The sequence below is a fragment of the Paroedura picta genome, chromosome 14 (assembly GCF_049243985.1).
Source record: "Paroedura picta isolate Pp20150507F chromosome 14, Ppicta_v3.0, whole genome shotgun sequence".
Taxonomy (NCBI): Eukaryota; Metazoa; Chordata; class Lepidosauria; order Squamata; family Gekkonidae; genus Paroedura; species Paroedura picta.
The window spans coordinates 30,826,212-30,847,353 of NC_135382.1; the positions used below are offsets into that span (position 1 = coordinate 30,826,212).

General features: G+C 47.0%; 2 protein-coding genes across 3 annotated transcripts; one reads left to right on the plus strand and one right to left on the minus strand.

Moving 5' to 3' along the window:
• On the minus strand, nucleotides 1-17,359 carry LOC143823451 (C-signal-like). Of its 2 annotated transcripts, XM_077309811.1 has the most exons (9): nucleotides 17,221-17,359; nucleotides 14,450-14,513; nucleotides 11,841-12,002; nucleotides 10,246-10,717; nucleotides 7,523-7,574; nucleotides 6,373-6,560; nucleotides 4,653-4,811; nucleotides 3,286-3,396; nucleotides 1-807 (listed from the first exon to the last, which is right to left on the minus strand). In XM_077309811.1, exons 4-9 carry the CDS (start codon nucleotides 10,390-10,392, stop codon nucleotides 694-696), a joined length of 771 nt encoding a protein of 256 aa, XP_077165926.1. In that variant the 5' UTR covers nucleotides 10,393-10,717; nucleotides 11,841-12,002; nucleotides 14,450-14,513; nucleotides 17,221-17,359; the 3' UTR covers nucleotides 1-693. The 2 variants fall into 2 exon arrangements, with proteins under 2 accessions (XP_077165926.1, XP_077165928.1); XM_077309813.1 differs by lacking the exons at nucleotides 14,450-14,513; nucleotides 17,221-17,359 and having other exon boundaries at nucleotides 6,382-6,560; nucleotides 11,841-12,061.
• On the plus strand, nucleotides 15,355-19,965 carry LOC143823450 (C-signal-like). The gene is made up of 6 exons (XM_077309810.1): nucleotides 15,355-15,609; nucleotides 15,846-15,897; nucleotides 17,243-17,430; nucleotides 18,419-18,577; nucleotides 18,689-18,799; nucleotides 19,735-19,965. The coding sequence occupies exons 1-6, from the start codon at nucleotides 15,469-15,471 to the stop codon at nucleotides 19,852-19,854; spliced, it is 771 nt and encodes a 256-aa protein (XP_077165925.1). The 5' UTR covers nucleotides 15,355-15,468; the 3' UTR covers nucleotides 19,855-19,965.
• Nucleotides 19,966-21,142: the final 1,177 nt, after the last annotated feature.

Below are 21,142 nucleotides of genomic sequence, written 5' to 3' on the forward strand. Positions count from 1 at the left end.
TTCTTTTGTTAGCATCAACTGTTTATTTATCTGCACATTTTATAGTCTGCCTTTCTTGCTGGATTTCACAAAACAGGGGGGAGCATCTAATAAACAATGCAACGGGATTTGGACTGCAACAATCTGGACCCAACCAGTAACACTTTGGATCAGGAAGCTCCGGCAAAGAGAATTAGCGCAGTGTCATATTAAGACCAGGGAGACCCCTCTCTGCTATGGAAGCTCACTGAGTACAGGAGCGGTTTGAGGATTTGCATGCGGGGCCCCTAGCACCAGAGCCAATTTAAGGATTTGCGGGGCCCTAGTACAGTTCAGTCTTGGCGGGAGGAGCCAGACTGGGGGCAGTGGAAAAGGGTGTCACTCCAAGTGACCTTAAAGAGGGAAAAAAGGGGGAAGAGAGAGGTTACAGCCTGGATCCATGTGGGGGCCCTGTGCAGGGCCCCTGAAAGCACAGGGCCCGTAGCACATCTACATTTGCTACATGGATAAACCAGCCCTGACTGAGTGGCATTGGGGCAGTGACTCTCTTGCCTCCCTCACAGGCTATTGTAGAGTATAGGATTTATTCAACAGAATGAAAAGTTCTGTCTACCTAGCAAGCTGAGCAAAGCAACCTTAGCAAGAGCAGTGCCCCTTCCTGCAACCCAGGGATCTGCTACGGATACCACAAAGCTCTGTCTCAGCCCACCGATGTCACCAAGGCATCTTGTCTCCCTTCCAGCTAAGGAAAGCCCCGTTGTGCTCCTTGCTGAGTTTGGAAAGCACGTCCAGGATCCCTTGCGCGCTTTCAGCCACAGTCAAGTCGGCCTGCAGGAAGCAACCAGAAGCAGTGAATGAGCTGCCCAGCTAGTGGCTGTCTCTTTGGAGGACGGAATTTAGCAAGCTGGGACTTGGATAACTCTAGTCCAGCCTCTGCACAGTACACCCTTCCCTAGTCGGCTCAAGGCAGGCAACATCAGAATTAAATAATCCACACTAAAACAGATTACATAAATATATATATATATATATAATAAAACATTTATCAGCTATAAGCTTTGAAATTATTTCTTTAAAACACCTCCTCTTTCCAATTTAGGTGTTACTAAACGCATATTGAGCCTCTTGTGGCGCTGAGGGGTAAGGCAGCAGAAATGCAGTCTGAAAGCTCTGCCCATGAGGTTGGGAGTTCGATCCCAGCAGCCGGCTCAAGGTTGACTCAGCCTTCCATCCTTCCGAGGTCGGTGAAATGAGTACCCAGCTTGCTGGGGGGTAAACGGTAATGACTGGGGAAGGCACTGGCAAACCACCCCGTATTGAGTCTGCCATGAAAACGCTAGAGGGCGTCACCCCAAGGGTCAGACATGACCCGGTGCTTGCACAGGGGATACCTTTACCTTTAAGTGCATATTGGATGGATTTCGATGGCTGATTGGGTTCTCAAGCAGGGAGGCCAGTGTCTACCTAAGGTTATAGGAACCATTTAATTTCCAGAGAACTGATCTCTCGAGGAAAAGTGTTCTACCAGGCAGGTAGAAAAAGCCTAGCCTTGATGGAGCCTAGTTTTACCTCTTTGGGACCAGTTACTCTACACAATCACCTTCTATGGAAACTTGGTTCGTTTCCAACAGGCCCATATTGATATTAGTAACCATACCATATAAAAGGGAACTTGTGATCAAGTTAACAAGCATGCCCTGCAGTTTGGAGAATCTGTCCAGCAACTGGCCTGCCTTTTTCCTAATGGTGAATATTCCCCACTCAAGGTCAAGCGTGGCACTTGCTTAGGATTCCACACACCCCTTTCCCTTTCAGGCCTGCTGTGAAGGAAACCTGTGAAGGAGGCAATGGACTTATTTGTCCATCTACTTATGTATCGATCCACTCCCAAATCATCCTGAACTTCTAGGAGAATTCAACACAGACAGCTTACTGCAGGATCGTTGCTGTTTCGATCTGTTTTAACCAGTCACTGTTGTTTAAATTAATTTTCAATTTGATTTTATCTGCTGTAATTGTGTATCTTATATTTTTGTGCACCATCCTGAGCCAGCTTGCTGGGAGAGTAGTCTAAATTATTTTAAATAATTTTACGAGCGTTTTCACAGTATGTTTATATTCTAGACTGGACGTTTACTGCACTGCGATCCACATTTCTTTTGATACTGAATTCTAGTTCTGGCAAGGCCCCGGACACCCCTTCTGCAAAGATTCTACGCCTTTAATCGCCCACAGCCCATCTGCCTGAACACTTGCCTAAGTCAAGTGACGAGCCTTGGCAACAGGCCAATAGGCACCCTGATCAAGACAGACAGAACCTGCTGTAATAAGTGTGCCCCTGGGTAATCTCTTTAATGAGGTCCACAGAGGTCAGGTCAAGAGTTGGGATATTGTCTTGGAACTTCACAGAGTACATTGTTAACTTTTGGAAACCAAGCAACTGCCCTCTGGTGACCCTATCAAATTTTAAATGGTGCAAGAATAACATCAAAATAATTAGAACCAAAGTGTGATCTGTTAACGAAAATACCCAACTTCACCTGGGGATTCTCTGCTTTTTTAATCTCCTTGCACCTGCAGTCCCCTCCTCCCACTAGCGCCACCGAAAGGCTTCTTGCCTTCCAAAAAACCAGTTCACCATCAGAGCAAGGAAGCTAAGCAGGGCTTAGTACTTGGATGGGAGGCCACCAAGGCAGTTGTGGGCTGCTCTGCAGAGGAAGGCAATGGCAAGCTGCCTCTGTCTGACACTTGCCTTGCAAACCCCACAGTCCTAGGGGTCACTGTGAGTCAGCTGCAACCCAATGACGAGTAAACTGCAATGGTGTTGTATGTACCTACAACAGGTGTTTTTTTAAAACCAGTTAAAACTTCACAAGTACCTGGGGAGCAGGAGATGTCAGGTGCAAGGCAACAGGGAGGGAAAATGGAGCCAGGTATGGGCAAGAAGGTTTGGAAATCCACACATTGTTGTACACAATGGAGGGAAGCCCACATCAATGCTAATATTTTGGGAAAGATGAGCAAAACAGGCTTGAAAGACACTGCATATTTTGGATGTTGTGATGCTGTTTACTAATTTGTTACTCATTTACTTTCTCCCTACACCTGTACTCTTATGATCCCTGTTCCATTGTCTGAGGAAGTGTGCACGCACACGATAGGTCATGCCTTGAATAAATCTTTGTTGGTCTTAAAGGTGCCATTGGACTCCCGTTTTGTTGTGCTACTTCTTCAGACCACTTAAATTTATCCATTCATGTTTCTCTCCATCCCTTTTCTCCTCCCCTGCCCCCAAACAGCACCCACCTGTTGGCCACCCATTTCAGTCTTCACCCATCCTGGATGAATCATCGTGAACAGAATCCCGTCTTCCTTGTACTCCACAGACTGGCACTTGGTCAGCATGTTAAGAGCAACCTGCAAGAAGGGAAAGGAGACAGCCAAGGAGCAAGCAGGGACCCAAAGGGAGCCAAGCACCTGACTGTACTATCCCAGCAAACTAAGAATTTTATACATGATGTAGAGGAGAATCTCGGTCTGCTACCCAGAAGCAGCAAATCCAACACCCCCCTCCCTAAGGATTATGCCTGGAGGAGACACACATTTGCACACCCAAGATTGAAACAAAACCAAAAAAACTCCTAAAATAATGCAATATGTCATGTAGGCCAAGAGTTATTTCCACAGATTCCAAGGAGAAACACATGAAGCTGCCATATACCGAATCTCCATCCTCATTGCTTGAGGAGCACTATAAAAAGATTCCAAACGCAGAGACAATCTGTATGTGCAGAAGTGGGCAATTGGAGTCCTTCAGGGACGTCCTTTTCAGATGTTCACCTTAGGTGGGAGTTCGCAATGACATTATTGCCCCCCTCTTGCTCTAGATTCCCAGCAACCCTGAGAAAGGGAACATTAAGAGCCTCCTTTCCAGAGGAAACACTGAAGTTTCCAAGCAGATGGCCCAAATATTGGGCCACAACTTGCAAATTACGCCAAAAGCATGTTGTTGGAAATCTGTCGTGCCTTAGGGACATTACTAACCTTGATCTGTTTTTATAGTTTAATTCTGCTTTAGACATTCGACTTGGAAGTATTTTATTTGCTGTTAGGCATTTTATTAGATTACCATTTTACAAGTTGTGCAGGCTTTATAGCTGGCTAGGAGCTGTATTATAAATACGTCCGAAACATATCGCGAATCTGACCACTGGGCCACCGAGGTTGGTTCTCAGACTGGCAGCAGCTCGGCAGGGTCTTGAGTGGAGGCCTTTCACATCACCCACTGCCCGACCCCTTTTGCTGGGACTTTCTGCAGATGCTCTCCCTCTGATACTCTCCCCTGTGTGCCCAGCAGATACTCTCCGTAGGCTTTCTTCCTTACAAAGGCCATCCGCTTGGCCACCCAGGCCATCTAGTCCAACCCCCTGCTCAATGCAGGATCAGTCTAGAGCAGGGGTAGTCAAACTGTGGCCCTCCAGATGTCCATGGACTACAATTCCCAGGAGCCCCTGCCAGCGAATGCTGGCAGGGGCTCCTGGGAATTGTAGTCCATGGACATCTGGAGGGCCGCGGTTTGACTACCCCTGGTCTAGAGCATCCATGAACAGCCAGGAAGGCCAGTTCGCTAATACTTAGGGAGGGACTGGGGAAACGCCCCAAAGAGCGCCTACCTTGCTGCAGCGATATGGAACTGCAGGTTTAGCATATGTCAGGGGGACCAACTCGATGCAGCCCAAGGTGGAGGTAATGTTGATGATGGCTGCTTTGCGGCAGCTCAGCCCTTTCTCTGAGCTTCCTTGGGCCGCCTTCCTTAACAGAGGCAGGAAACCCTAGAGAGAGAGAGAGAGAGAGAGAGAAAGATCACATGAGTGGCTAGGGCCTAAGGCTCACAGCAGTTTACAAGATAAAAATTACAATAAAACCCATAGTTAAAACCATTAAAACCAATCCACACTATCAACGTTAGGCGAGCACTAACTAACCCCACTAACCTCCCCCCCCCAACTGCCCCAAGTTAGCCAAGGGACATCAGGTTGCTAATATGGGAGTGAGGCAATCAGATCATTCAGATGAACCCAGGGAGCCCAGATCTAATGTCGGGACCGCCCGTCTTGGCCTCAACCATATGCCTGGCGGAAGAGCTCCGTCTTGCAGGCCCTGCGGAAAGCCGTTAACTCCGACAGGGCCCTTAGCTCTTCCGGGAGCTCATTCCACCAGGTTGGGGCCAGGGCTGAAAAAGCCCTGGCCCGGGTCGAGGCCAGGCGAACATCCCGAACCACCAAACCCTGCCTAAAGCACAGGCATTTGCCACTGGTATAAAATGTCTTCAACTATGCAGCCTCCTGCTATTTATGCTGCATGTTGCAGTGGAAGAACCTGGAAGAGGAAGTCAGATTGTTTGGCCTGCTGACCCAAGCACTTTCTGCTCACCTTCCATTCTATGCTAATGCTGCCCCATCAGATTAGGTCTATGACCGTTTATGCACTGGGAACTTCACTGCCTCAGCTCCTGTGCAGGAGCACAAATTGGGGGTGGATGATGTGCACCGGGCCAAATGCTCCCCCAAGTGGGTGCAGGAAGAGGTGGGGCAACCTGCCACGACTGAAACTACAGCCTGCAGCCTGGAATGAAACCACCAGTGCATAAACGGTCTTTGTGGCGAGTTCTCCATTGAGTGGAGGGTCCACAATGCCAAATGCAGTTCCCACGGAGGGTCACTTTTCTTCCTGTTAACAGATTTAGGAAATTTACATGCCTCCTCTCCAGACTGGCAGGAGGTGACGTGCCGCAGTTCCGCAAAACCAACCAACGTGACAGAGACACTTCGGTAAAACAAATCACACAACGCAACAAGTCAAGCAAACAGCCAGCCCAAGAGGATAAATAAAGTGAAAACAAGAAGCCACTACAAGAAACCATGCCAAGAAAAACAAGCCAAGCCAATTAAAAGTGCTGGGGCATATGAACAGACAAAATAAACAGAGCCATCTAGGACTATTAGATTAATGACAGGCCTGAGGTTAGGAGCAGACCATGATAAAGCAACTAAAAAGAAGCTCCTAGTTAAAAGCCTGCCTAAAGAAAAACAGTGTGGCCTGAAAGGAAGGCAGGTGCCAGGCAAGTCTCAAAGGGGAGAGCATTCTAAAGGCAAGGTGCCACCACCCCAAAGGCCCTGTCTCTGCTTACCACCTGCCTTAACGTTGCAAGCAGGCAAGTACAGACAGTCGAGCTGGAGACAAAGGCCTTAATTGGCAGCTACACTTGGATCCTAGGATACTTGGCCCTTGTGACCGAGAAGTTCTGCCAGTCCAGCTGGACAAAGATTCTCCTTGCACGGACGGAATGCAGCCCATGCCCGTCCCGATCTCCCGCGCCCAACACAGCCGTACCCGACTCACTAACAGTGGCCCAACCACGTTGGTCCTGTATTCACTCATCATCTCTTCCTCATCCACCAAGTCTAACGTCACATCTTGATAAATGCCGGCGTTGTTTATCAGCAGGTTCAGCCCTGACCCTTTCAGGTGCTTCTCCACACAGGCTGCGGCATCTTTAATGCTGGCAGAACTCGTAGCATCTGCAAAGACAGAAGTGGAAGAAACAGGTAACAGTGGGGAGGAGTTTTGGAGTGTGGGGAGCAACAGGGGCCATTCTAGCCTCACTTGCTCAAGCCAGGGCCTTCAGTGACGGGAGAACCAAGTCACAGGGTAACTTTGGGAGACAAGCGGAGTCAGTCCTGGGCTGGCCAAGATTACAGCAGGACAGCCTTGCAAATCAATCTGCAAAATGGGCAGTGAAAAGGGCAGTTGACTTATGGCAATCCCACAGGGTTTGTGGGGCAAGACACAAACAGAGGTGGTTGGCCCTTCCCTGTCCCTGTGTAGCAATCCTGGACTTCCTTAGTGTTCTCTCAAGGCTGACCCTGCTTAGCTTCTGAGATCTGACAAGATCAGGTTAGTTGGAGCTACCAGGGCAGGGCCTGCAAAAGCTACTGGCCCTTAAAAACACTATTAAACTCAAATGTTCAGATGTATCATAGTCATAATCAATCAGTGGTCTCTAATTTAAGGCTGTTGCCTTCCCTTTAGGAAGCCGTTGCTTCCAGGTATACAAAAACCCGATTATCACAACTAGAGGGCCAGAGAACTGTGCAAATCTGACATACTTCTTTCCTATTTTGTCCTGCTAACCTCATTCCAACCTCTCGGTGCCAAGTGGTCTGTGACAGTGGTATAGCCATGAATGCAAAACAGGTTCACACCCCAGTAGCACCTAAATTAGAAGGGACCCAGTTCAGGCTGGAGGCGGGCAAAGCTCATTGCTGAATGTCCTGTGTATAGGAAGAAACTCCACTGAAAAATAGCCAAGGCCCTGTCTGAAATGGAAGGCTGCAGACTTTATAAGTCAAAAATCTCCAATCTGTTTCAGTCCAGTCTTTGGGGAGCAGCTGGAATGGAGGGGAGTTTTCAACAAAAGGGGTAAAGGCAGAAGAGACCTAAAGTCCATGGCATGAAGGATAAAGGATGAAAAAGGACACACCTAATTTCACCATCACAAGGTTTCGGTGTTTGGAAACCAGCTTCTTCAGTTCCTGAAAAGACAGAGGCAACAGGTAAGAAAGAATAACAGAATGATAAATGACAAGATAGAATAACATTTTGTTTGGACCATGTCAGGCTGATGGTGGGATATGCAAGCTTTTAGGTCACACAGAACTGTTCACCTCCTCCCCATCTCCCGGTCCATCCTGCTACCAATTATTTATTTCCTTTAATGTATATACTGCTGTTTGGCCATCGGAGCCTCAAAGTGGTTTGCAAATGATTTTTTAAAATGTTTTTATTTTCTTTGTGATTATACAAATTATACAAATTAAAAACACTTGAAATACATTTAAATAAAATACATCTCTTAAAGTCCTCAATCCAATTCACTTCAGATCATATATCCCCTTGACTGTTCCCCAACACATTTCCTTAATTTAATACTAATGATTACTAAGTAGAGTTAAAAAAAAATGAACTGAGGGTGGTTGTGTTTTTTAAAGCTACTTTCCCACTGCCTCAAGCTGGTTCCAGCAGTAGGTAAATGTGGAACGATTAATAACTGATCCAAATTTTATCTTTCTAATTTCCATGTTTGCCTTAAAGGTGTCTATTGTATATGCCTGCAATTTCAGCCGAATCAGAATGACCTTTTGAGCACACCAGACCAATTTCGTCTCCCTCAGCTTGTTGCATGATATTAATCCTAACCCAGTTCCTTTCCAGAAATGGCAAATAAAGGCATACTGAGAATCAGTGTGGTGTCATGGTTGGAGGCTAATGCCTGGGAAACTCTGCTTCACATCCTCACAGATCTCTGACTGGCTAGTCACACCTTCTCAGCCTGGCCAACTTCTCAGAGTTAAAGCAGGGGGAAAGATGGGGGATAAAAACATATTCCACAAATTTATTATTTTTTTAAGCAGCTTCTTGTAAACTGGCAACTAAAGAGAATTTTTATGGACGTTCACACGGCATATTACTTAGAAGACAACTAGCTCGTTCAATAATTGTGTCTTCACAGATCTGTCTTTAATTATTTTGTATTTGATATTTATAATCCCCCGCACAACCAATGTCCTCATGGATATCTGCTTTGCTGCCAGGCAGGTCCGGAGCACAGGATCTTGAAAAGGACGAGCGTTTACAATACATTCCAGAACCTCCGTGAAGCTTCTTAATTAGCTCTCTCTCTCACTTTTCCATGTCTTTTTAAACACTTTATTATTTTTCTGTCCCGTACCATTGATAATAGGTTTTTATTCATTCAATGAGTAGCTTTTTGTATTATTTCTTTTATTTAATTTTGGGGGGAGGTTAACGCCCCCCTGCTTATTTTACTCAATGTTCTTTTTTTAAAAAACTATTTAAACTATTCCCATTCTAGGAGAGATACTGGACAGTCTCTTCCTTGCATGAATTGATGCAGAAGGGACTCCCCCCCCCCTCCAGAGCATGAACCGCAGTCCGTCTCAGGGATTCTATTCCAAATTAACCTGCCTTTCTGTGCTGGCACCTAGGAAGGAGAAGGACAGGTGCAGTTCTAAGAGAATTTGCCCCGTAGTTTCCTTTGATAATATATGCAAATGTTGTTGTTGTTGTTGTTGTTATGTGCGAAGTCGTGTCCGACCCATCGCGACCCCATGGACAATGATCCTCCAGGCCTTCCTGTCCTCTACCATTCCCTGGAGTCCATTTAAGTTTGCACCTACTGCTTCAGTGACTCCATCCATCCACCTCATTCTCTGTCGTCCCCTTCTTCTTTTGCCCTCGATCTCTCCCAGCATTAGGCTCTTCTCCAGGGAGTCCTTCCTTCTCATGAGGTGGCCAAAATATTTGAGTTTCATCTTCAGGATCTGGCCTTCTAAAGAGCAGTCAGGGCTGATCTCCTCTAGGACTGACCGGTTTGTTCGCCTTGCAGTCCAAGGGACTCGCAAGAGTCTTCTCCAGCACCAGAGTTCAAAAGCCTCAATTCTTTGACGCTCGGCCTTCCTTATGGTCCAACTTTCGCAGCCATACATTGCAACTGGGAAGACCATAGCCTTGACTAAACGCACTTTTGTTGGCAGGGTGATGTCTCTGCTTTTTAGGATGCTGTCTAGATTTGCCATAGCTTTCCTCCCCAGGAGCAAGCGTCTTTTAATTTCTTTGCTGCAGTCCCCATCTGCAGTGATCTTGGAGCCCAGGAAAATAAAATCTGTCACTATCTCCATTTCTTCCCCTTCTATTTGCCAGGAATTGAGAGGGCCGGATGCCATGATCTTTGTTTTCTTGATGTTGAGTTTCAAGCCAACTTTGGCACTCTCCTCCTTCACCCGCATCAACAGGCTCTTTAGTGCAAATATGCAAATAGAGAGCTCATAATATTTCCGTAATCAATACTGGTAAAATTTGGAGAGCCAGATTTTGAGTCCCCACTCCTCTTCCACATGTAGCCAGCTGGGTGACCTAATCACGGTCCTGTTAGAGCTGTTCTCAACAGAGCAATTCTGTCAGAGCTCTCTCCGTCCCACCTACATTGCTAGGTTTTGGGAAGAGGATGGGAAGGCTGCTTGAGACTCTTAGGCAGTAAAAAAAAAAAAAAATCCTCTCCTTCTACTAGGGCTTGCCCTGCAGACTTTGGGCTGCGAGTGAAGCCCCAGGGCTCCCAGTAGCGCTGACTTCCGAGCAAACCTGCACAGGTGGTCAATCCCCCGCCGCCCCTCCCGAGCGCCGCACCTGTCCGCGCTCCCCATCTGGCTCCCGGCTGCAGGCGAAGACCCACTGCGGCGAGTCGGCCTTGCTTAGGAGCTGCCGGACCGTCTCCAGGCCGATGCCGCGGTTGGCTCCGGTCACCAGGACGCTGCGCGCTCCGAGCCCGGCCATTCCCTGCGGCGGCGGCGGCGGCACTGACCGAGCATCCCCCGGACGGCCCGCGCAAGTTCCTGCCGGCTGCCGGCAAGAGGCGCCCCCGCGCGGAGCCGCGCGGAAGCCCAGGACCAAGTTCGAAGCCCCAGGAGTTTCTCTTATTTATTCATATTGATGATGACTTCGTTTTCCTTCGGGCCTTTTCCCCAAAGGGGAAGCCCAGCAGCTCACACCGTTCTCTCCTCTTCCGTTTCAGCCTACAGTTACGGATGCCAGCCTCCAGGTGGGGCCTGGGGAACCTCCAGAATGACAGCTCGTCTCCAGGCTAGCGATGTCAGTTCCCCTGAGAAAAAAAGATAGATGGACCCCATGGCATTGGACCCCTGTCCTCCCCAAGCTCCGCCCCCAAATCTCCAGTTTATTTATTTTAGCTGCGAGGGAGAGGTCGGGTTTTGCTTGATCTGGAGTCCAGTCATTTGTTCAGCGGATTGGCAGGGGTAACTGATCACATCACAAGAAGACAAGCCTCACCACCGGGAAAACTTTACCTAGGGCTCAAAAACCCAGCGATTTCTTATGAAAACAAAAGGTTTAAGAGAGTGATCACAAATGGGATCCTTAACCTTTTTGAGCCTGTGGACATCGTTTGGATTCTGATATAATGGGGCAGGCACAGTTAAAAACGGCTGGTGTAAAATGGCTGCTGCAGGAGATTTGATTGGCTGTGCCAATTTTTAAAAATATTGCTCACCCCACAACACCAGAATCCTCACTGTGGCAGCCTGTTTGTGGCTGGCTCCGCCTCCTTCAGCAGCCATTTTGTGGCTGGCTCTGCCCACTGTGGCAGCCATTTTGTGGCAGTTGTTTTGTTTCTTGCCTGCTCCATTAGATCAAGACCCAAAAGGTGCCCACAAGCTCGAAAAGTTAGAGGATCCCTTTCCTGAGCTTTGTTTTAAGGGATATCCTTATTTCAGCATAATCTGTCCAACACAACTGGATGCTGTGGTGAAAGGTAGGGAACTAGGCATAATCTCACCACAGGACAAACCTTTTCCAAACAAGTTGGGTAGCCGTGTTTGTGTGTAGCAGTAGAAAAGAGCGAGAGTCCAGTAGTACCTTAAAGACTAACAAAACTTGTTGCAGGGTATGAGTTTTTGTGAGTCACTGCTCACTTCTTCAGATACAGCTAGAAACAAGGAGCGGTTTATCAAACCAGGAGCATTTAACCTTTTCCCGATTGCTGACTCCTGTACACGCCCCACCACCGCATGTGTGGCCAGAGCAACACCATTATAATCACCAACCTGATGTTTGTACAAACATTGAACTACAGAAACATTTTATATGCAGAACTGGAAGGAAGATTAAAGACCCCCCTGCTGAAGAAACTGGTTCTCTGGCTCCTTAACACACCTGAAACGATGTTTATAGCTCAACGTAAAATGGATTAGAGGGAAGCCACTTACTGGGTAAAGTTTCAAAGTTTAACTCTCCCCTCCTGCATGGACACAGCATTCCCAGTTCCATTCAGAGCTCCTCAGCCTCTGGAAGGAAGGCACAAGAAGTGGCTATGAGTCGGGTTGCCAGATCCAGGTTGGGGAATACCTGGAGATTTAGGGAGGTAGAGCCTGAAGAGAGAGGGGATTGAGGAAAGGAGATATAATGGGGTATAATGCTACGCAGGTGGCCATTTTCTCCAGGTGAGCTGATCTGTCACCTGGAGATCAGTTATGACATCAGCTATGCCCTGGAGGTTGGCAACTTTACCTACTGGACATACTGATTAAAGGGAACCTTCATAGCTAGAGCCCTGACCTGGACAGCTCAGCCAAGTCAAATCTTGTTAGATCTCAGAAGCTAACCCACAGCTGAAGGCAAAATGCGAGTGCTTATGGCATTACTTAAGGGGCCAGGTAAATCAGGAAAAATACCTCTACAGCAGGGGGTAGTCAACCTGCGGGCCTCCAGATGTTCATGGACTACAATTCCCATGAGCCCCTGGCAGGGGCTCATGGGAATTGTAGTCCATGAACATCTGGAGGACCACAGGTTGACTACCCCTGCTCTACAGCACAATGAAGCCAGAGCTGAAACAAAGAAGTCAACGGGGATACTCCTGCCACGCCCCAACCAATCAGCAGAAACCAACCAACAGCGCCCCCCGAAAAGGGGGGGGGGAATCTCAGCAATCCGATTTTTCTTCTTAGTATTCAGAATTAAATTCTGCGATTTGGAGGAGAAAATCCAAGAAAAGAGATAGGTGCAGAGTGCAGGAACAGGTGCTAACAGTGTTTTGTATGCAGCTGCGCTAGGCAGACCTCCAGAAATTTGGCTGGTAGTTCCTCCAAGGAACACTAGGGGTCATGATGGGGAAGCAGTCAGGCAACGGTAAGCCAAATGTCCCTAGGCTACACTACACACCCCACACAATTAATAATACATAATAATCCACATTCAGAGGCAGTAAATCTGTGAATAACAGAAATAGGAGGCAGTATCCAGGGAGGCCGTGGCCTCTGTGTCCTGTTGTTGACCATCCAGGGCTGGCTTTCTCAACCAGGGTTTTATGAAACCCTGGGGTGTCTTGACGGCTCTGGAAGGGCTTCCTAAATGGATGGGAGTTAATTAATTTTAATGTATTTTTAATAATTTGGTAAACATTTATTGGGTGACATGACCATATATGGTCATGTTGACCCACCCACCCCTCTCAAAATGGCCAATGATTGGCCTGGAGGGGTGGGAAGGGGGAGGGGCCCCGGGCTATGCTTCCCAACCAAATTCTGCAATGATTGCAACACTTGGGGTTTCTGGAAGCCTGAAGAATATTTCACGGGTTTCCCAACCAGGAACCGGCATCCCTAAGGGCAACTGGTCGACCACTGTGAAACAGAACGCTGGACTAGATTAACCTTTAACCTGACCCAGCAGGGCTCTCCATAGTTGTTTTAGATACAAGGATGAAGTCAATTAGAATTCCTGTTTCGTTTTTTAGTACAAAGCCACAAAAGCAGCCCGTCCGCTGTGTGTTCCCTTGCTTGGCAATAGATTATGGCTTCGTGGCAGAGGTCGCAGTTCCATTCCCCACATGATCCCTTTTCCTTCGTGCACAAACATTTGCACCATGCCTAATTCAAAGGTTTTAGCACAATCATGAGTTTACCCCCTTATGAATTTGTGGGAGTCAATTGGTTCAGCACAGTGTAGCTTTCCTTTGGATTGCACTGATATTTCCCTGGCTAGCGACTCCAGGGAATGGCCCCCTTACAAACTCATATGAATAAAAATGTTATCAAAGTCCCTCCAAATGGCAAGGATGAAGAGGAGTATCAGAAGAGAAGGTAAAGAAGGGCAACTGGAATACAGTCCCTTCCTTGCAGGGCTTGTCTAAATTTAGAAAGTGGGCTGAACCAAATTGGCAAGAGCTCCGGGAACACAGACCAGCCACAACCTTCTGTCACAAGATAAATTTAATCCTTACTTAATACCCTTCCCCCCCTCCCCCGTGCCCTGTCTGGAATATCTCCTGCAGAATAGAAGATAACGTTACTATATTTACCGTGCCATCCTAAACAGAGTTCCAAACCCATATAGAAGGGGTGTATCTCAATTTGGGATTGTACCCTTAGGCTGAATCTATGCAACATTAGACACAAGACAACCTGCAAGGGCATGTGGGGGGGGGCATGTCAATCACCTAATAACCCTGCGGGTTTGGTTGAGACAGGCACCGCTCAACAACTTCAAAAACAACAACTTTTTTATTTAATCAAACACCAACTAGAAACACCAAACTGGGAACACAGGAACGACACAAACTTATACAGAGTTTGGCTAGCCCACCAAAGAACCTGATTGGTTTTTAATGGGAGCAGTTCATTGGCCCATGAGTTCATGTCTCTGATTGGATGAATTACAATCCTTCATTTGCATAGGGATTGCTACTAGAGCCATGGAGTTCACATACATAACGTCACCCACACATTCTATTTCCAATTTCCCTTTCCTGAAAATCCCCAGAGCCTCTCCCCTTTTCCTGCTTCCCCCTCTTCTTCCCACCCACCAGCCAATCCACCTTTATCTGCTCCTCTTTCTTCAGCTTTCCTCTTTCCCTCCTTCTGACAGCTGCTCAATCTGGCCTATTAGTACAGCCAAAAAGAGAAATACCACGCAACATGTCAGCAAACCAAAAAAAGATGCTAGGTGATACTTCACTGTTGTACAAAACCATTGCATGTTTCCCCATAAAAATGGCCCTACAATAACAGAAGGACCCCCACAATAAAAGTTACGACTCCCCATTAAGGTTAGTATTAATTTAAAAGGCAGGACAAACTAAGGCGTCTCCCCATTCCTGGACATATATTAATTAGAATGTACATTGGACTTGAGGCGAGATAACACATATATAGATATATGAAGCAAATACAGATCAAGGAGTTCACCTTGTAATGAACATTTCCACAGCAATTAACTTTTATTACTAAGTAGAGAATGACACAGCATTGTTAGAGAATGTTGCTGAGCAAGGCCAAATGTCCCAGATCAGAATTTAACCCACAAGGGGCTAGCTACTTAAGGATCAAGTGCTGCTTCTATTATTTTGGGTTTTTTTTTAAAGCCCCCCCCCCCTTTAGATGTTTCTGCAAACATGGATCTGTAGAGGTCTCACTTGTCTGTTCATGCCCCCAATCTCCAGATTTAAGTATCCACAGATACAACTGAAAATTAGATACACTGATGCTGACATTTTGCAGCCACAGTCTTGCGTCTGTTAGGAAAAACCCAGTCGGAAGCAGCTGGATCATAGATATAGAATTCCTTAAGGATATAGATATAAGGAGTAAAAGCAGAGAATGATGCATATTACTAATTTAGCACAGGCTGTTGCTGCATCAAGCAGCTGAAACCCCAAGTCATCCTCTTCCCTTTCCTTTTCCTTTTTTTGTAGTGACTTTGTCCCTGAAGGCCATTCTCAGGAACGAAGCCAATGAGTCAACAGCTAACTAAGTTACATAAACCTGGGAGGGGACTGTAGCTCACTGGCTGATTTTTGGCTTTGCTAGTCAGGCAACGGCATGAGATAACAGCAAAATGCTAAATGTGCACAGTGTCCTGGTGACAGGATCCAACCGAGGCATTGGCTTGGAGCTTGTACAGCAGTTTGTGGGGAAAAGCAAGGGACCAGAATGGGTTTTTGCCACCTGCCGGGACCCAGAGGGACCATATGCTCAGGTAAAAGCCATAGTGGCACTGGATGTGTTTTGTGATACATAGAACAGGGTTGGAGTTTCAAGTGTTTGGGTGAGGTTTGTACACTTTCTCAGTCTCCGGGCATTTTTGGTTCTACAAGATCCTTTCAGTTCAAAGGCGATACTCCTTCGTGAACAACCCAACTCTAAACTCTCTGCTTTCTCAAATAAACCATTCTTGATGTTGCATCTCAAGTCTCTGCCTTTGGTCTCTTTCAGGACTTGAAGAACTTGGCTGTCAAACATCGGGGTTTAACAATCCTTCCAATGGGTAAGTTATGGGGCTGCTCAAATGCCCTCTTCCTACAGATTCAGGGCTGTTCCCCAAGACCACCGCATTGTTGTTTAAGTGCACACTCGATCTGGGGATGTCTAGCTTTCCATCCACGTGAGCTCTGCCCCAGTTGTACTTCTGTTACAGTTCTTCAATGCCAAATGCCGGGTATTCGCTTTACTAGAAATCTTTTCTGATAGATTAAGCCCGTATTTTGTAATTCTGTTTACTGCAGTCTTTCTCAACTTTTCTACTGTTTAGAAATCTCTGTTAAAGTGGTGCAATTATACAGAATATGGCTGGGAAGCATAGCTGTGTACCTGTCCATGTGGGACCCCTCCTCTTCCCACCCCCTTCAGGCCCAATATCGGCCATTGGGGGGGGGCAGGTCAACATGGCCACATATGGTCATATCACCCAATCGGTGTTTAACAAATTTAAAACATACATGAACAAACTAATTAACTCGCACCCATTTGGGAAACCCTTCCAGGGCTGTCAAGAAATCCCAGGGTTTCACGAAACCCTGATTGAGAAAGCCTGGCTCCCTGATTGACTGACTAGTTTGGCCAAGTATTTGTCAACTGGATTGTCCTTATCCATTGTCATGTATTTCTTATCCAAAAGAAATTCCGTCTAAACATCTGGAAGAAGTTCCTGACAGAGCAGTTTCTCAGGAGGTGGTAGGTTCTCCATCTTTGGAAATTTTTAAGCAGAGGCTGATTCTGTGAAGGCTCAAGGGGGTGGCAGATTACAGTGGATGAGCAATAGGGTTGTGAGTGTCCTGCATAGTGCAGCGGGTTGGACTAGATGATCCAGGAGGCCCCTTCCAACTCTACGATTCTATGATTCATACGCTTGTTAAACTGCTGCAAGTATTCCAAGAGCTGGGGAGGCTGGATTTCCTTTTGCAAAAGCCACACTGATTCATCCTCAGCAGACTTTGTCTATCCATGTGTTTAAAAATAACATTCAAGAGGGAAGCCGTGTGGGTCTGAAATAGCAGAACAAAGTTGGAGTCCAATGGTACCTTTAAGACATATATATATATATATATATATATATATATATATATATATATATATATATATATATATATATATATATATATATATATATATATATATATATATATATATATATATATATATATATATATATATATATACACACACACACACACACACACACACACACACACACACACACACACATATATAGGATATATTAAATATTTTACACACATTGAAAAAGCAATGCACTACTGCAATGGTGGGGTGGTCTGCAGAATTATTCCTTAGGCAGCAATATCTAAGTTACCTGTAACCCTTTGCTGCTGTAGATGTTACTGATCAATCCAGCATCCAGGTGGCTGCAGCCAAAGTCACAGAACACCTGCAGGGAGCCGGGCTGAATCTCCTGATCAACAACGCTGGAATTCTAAGGTTAAACAACGTGGAAACGGAGACGGCAGAAGCCATGGCGGAGGTGTACAAAACCAACGTGATAGGGCCCATGCTGGTGAGCCAGGTAAGGATGTCCTGGGGTCTCTTCCTCCCATCATTTTGTAGAGCTGAACTCTTAACGCTTGGAGGCTAACAGTGAACCCCGATGCACAGTTATACCCTTCTAAGTCCATTGAAGTAAACCGCTCAGGAGGGCATAACTTTGTTTAGGATTGCACTGCATGTGGCTGAAGCAGAGTGAAGTGGACCTTTCCCTTTTCCTTTGCATATAGGCCAAAATCAATGAACAAAGAAAGCACAGGCTCTGGTTATATTAAATTAATAAAACAACTATTTATTAGAGAACGCCATTGTAGACAGGAAAGGTAAGGAGACGGTGCCTGACCTAATCTAGCTGGTTAGACGGGGAGAAATGCAGGAGACATCTCTACACCCAATATCCTGCAGGCAAGCAAGGGGGAGAGAGAGTTCCGAAGAAGCTGGAAACAGGACCTCAAATCTAAGTGGTCTCCAAATGAAGTGGGTCTTTGGAGAAAGAGTCGCTTAAGGTGGAGGAAGTTTCCTCTGGAGGAGAAGGGCTAGTTCGAGGATGCTTGGATGCACCTTGGTGTTTTTGTGTGTGTGTGACGGTTTGAGAGTGCCTGTTTCCCCAGGCAAAGGTCCTGCTGTGTGGTTAACAGCAGCATAAGAGAAGAGAAATTCAACTGGGGCACCAGCCTTGGTTGGGCTGGGAAGGCAATGAAGGGGGGGGGGATTGTGTCCTTTAAACCAGGATCCTAAATCAGGGGTAGTCAACCTGTGGTCCTCCAGAAGTTCATGGACTACAATTCCCATGAGCAAATGCTGGCAGGGGCTCATGGGAATTGTAGTCCATGAACATCTTGAGGACCACAAGTTGACTACCCCTGTCCTAAATAACCGCCATCTTGATAATAAGGCTTTGAGAGAAGAAGGTGAGTGACTGGAGAGCTTCCAGGCCAGTGAAGAGCTCTCTGGGCTTTGCTGAAGGCAGTTCCATTCCTGTCCGTGATTTTTTCCCTCTCCTTCTCCAGGCGTTCCTGCCCTTGCTGAGGAAGGCGTCCCAGGAAAGCCCCCAGAAAGGGATGAGCTGCAGCAAAGCCGCCATAGTCAACATGTCAAGTATAGGAGGCTCCATTGGTAGTCTTGGTGGAGAAGATCAGGGGCATTTCCTGAACTACCGCTGCAGCAAGGTAGAGACGTGCATAGCATGCAAAAATAGAATCCTTAGCTCAGTTCATCTCCTTAAAATTAAGAATTGAACTCAAATGCCTCTCCTCGTTTCTGGCACGTCTTCCTCTCAGGCTGCTCTGAACATGCTCACTCGGTGCCAGTCGCTGGGATTTGCGAAAGACCAGATCCTGTGCATCGCATTGCACCCTGGGTGGGTGCAGACGGACATGGGAAGCTCAGTGGTAAGTGTGCCATGGTGCACATGCATTCCTCACAGGCCATCCAAACCGGTTTGATGCTTTTTGAGATCATAGCCAAGGAAGACCCAGAGTGGATAATATTATATTGCACGTGGGAACCCACAAGGACTTGCTGGAGGTATCTCACTTTTCCCTCTCCCCATTCTTTCCCCTTTCGCTTTCCTGAAAGCCTCTTGGCCTCTCCCCCTTCCCTGTTTCCTTCTCTCTTTCTAGGGTTGCCAATCTGGATATCTCTTGGGATCCCAATGGATCTTGCAGCCAGATAGATCAGTTTGCCTTCCAGTTGCAGGGTAATCTCTAGCTCCCACCTGCAGAGTTCAATTCCCTGGAGAAGATGGCTGAATTGGAGGACCCTCCCCCAGCTCCACCCCTCAAAGTTCTGGGAATACTTTTACCAGGAGCTAGAACTCCTAACCATGTTTTTCTCAACCCGGAGCTGGAAACTCTATCCTTAGGGTCTAAGATTTCCCTCCCCTCCAGATCAGGCCATGACAAAAAGGTTACATCTCAAGAATTTGTCTAACTTTTGGAAAAATCAATCTAAGCTAGGCCCATTCCGCACACATGGGATAATACAGCTTTGACAGCTGGATTTTCCTGTGCAGAACAGGAAAATCTGCTTCTAAAGTGCATTGAAACTGCATTAACTATTGTGTGCAGAATAGGCCCTAATGGGTATCAGCGTATCTTATGGCAGTGAATTCCACAAGTTTCTTTGCTGGAAGAAATTTGGTTCCAGTTGCCCAAGTTATTCGCTACTTCCCAGTGTGTTGATGTGAACCGACTGCGGGATGGAGTTCTATAAACTGGGGGCGGCATTTGAGTTTTCTTTTTCCATTGGTATTGGGACAGGGATACGGCAGTTACTGGTCAGTCATTCAGTGCCCTTGTGTGACCCGCCGATTCTCTTTCCGAAGGGACAACCCCCGCTGACAGTGGACACAAGCGTGCAAGGCATCCTCAGCACCCTCGGCCATCTCACGGAGAAAGACAACGGCATGTTTGTGAACTGGGAGGGGGCAGCCGTACCTTGGTGAGACCCCGAGCCCCCCTCCAATTGCAGAAGAAATATCTCACATGCCGGGAAGGTTCGGGACCAAATGCATAACTTCCTGTGTCTTCATCTAAAATACATTTAGTGCAACTTACCGAAATGTCAGACCTCTCTTTTCCTTCCACGCTGTGGCTTGGGTGCCAACTAGCACCTTTTATTTAGCATGCATGTGTTTCTCCCATCCAAATCATAACCAGGGCCGACCTAACAGCTTCTGGCAGAAGACAGAACAGATTAAAGGCTACTTTCCTGCCCAAGGAAGCAGTTCTCAGGCTCCTCACTCACTTCTGAAGTGATGTTTATAGGTCAATGGATTAGAGCAGGGGTAGTCAACCTGTGGTCCTCCAGATGTCCATGGATTACAATTCCCATGAGCCCCTGCCAGCAAATGCTGGCAGGGGCTCCTGGGAATTGTAATCCATGGACATCTGGAGGACCACAGGTTGACTACCCCTGGATTAGAACACACTTCCTCAGCTTTTTTGCCATTGAGAAGCCTTTGAAACACTCTTCAGGCTTTGAGAAACCCCAGAAGTGGTGCAATCATGCAGAATATGGTTGGGAAGCATAGAGGTGTACATGCCCACCCAGGGTCCCTCCGCTTTCCACCCCCTCCAGCCCACTCACTGGCCATTTGGGGGGGGGGCGAGGTCAACATGACCAGATACGGTCAGATCACCCGATAAATGTTTAAGAGCCATATTGGCAAAAGAGAGCCTCCACATATAGAAGCAATAACCTCTGAATACGAGTGACAGAAGGCAACATCAGGGTAAGGCCTCGGCCTCTGTGCCGTCTTCCTGGTCCTAGAATCATAGAATCATAGAGTTAGAAGGGACCTCATGGGTCATCTAGTCCAACCCCCTGCACTATGCAGGATACTCACATCCCTATGGTAACCAGTTGGCCACTGTGTCAGGCAGGATGCCAGAGCTGCATGAACAAGCCTGGTTTCCACACCTGGGACTGCGGCCCTGGGGCAGAACATCTGTTTTGCGTGCTGAACACGCCAAGTTCACTCTCCCATGTGAGTCTTTTCTTTTGTTGCGCAAGCAAGCACTGGCCCTAGAGCCAAGACACCTCCTTTCCTAATTCTGAGACTCAGTACAATCCTAAACAGAATCCTAAAACCACTGAAGCCAATTGGCTCAGAGTGGAGGAGCTCTGTTTAAGATTGCATGGGTACTGCCTCGGCTAGGGACTCCAGAGTAGGACGCCATCAGCAACGCTCAGTAACAAAAATGCTCGCAAATTCTCTCCAAAAGGCAGGG

Bases quoted from the DNA above. Each gene is read 5' to 3' on its own strand.
- LOC143823450 (XM_077309810.1), top strand. From the start codon at position 15,469: ATGCTAAATGTGCACAGTGTCCTGGTGACAGGATCCAACCGAGGCATT. The intron at 15,898-17,242 runs GTAAGTTATGGG...TTGCTGCTGTAG, and splicing joins TTTAACAATCCTTCCAATGG to ATGTTACTGATCAATCCAGC. The intron at 18,800-19,734 runs GTAAGTGTGCCA...CTCTTTCCGAAG, and splicing joins CGGACATGGGAAGCTCAGTG to GGACAACCCCCGCTGACAGT.
- LOC143823451 (XM_077309811.1), bottom strand. From the start codon at position 10,392: ATGGCCGGGCTCGGAGCGCGCAGCGTCCTGGTGACCGGAGCCAACCGC. The intron at 7,575-10,245 runs GTGCGGCGCTCG...CTGTCTTTTCAG, and splicing joins CAGATGGGGAGCGCGGACAG to GAACTGAAGAAGCTGGTTTC. The intron at 6,561-7,522 runs GTGTGTCCTTTT...CTGTCTTTGCAG, and splicing joins CCTTGTGATGGTGAAATTAG to ATGCTACGAGTTCTGCCAGC.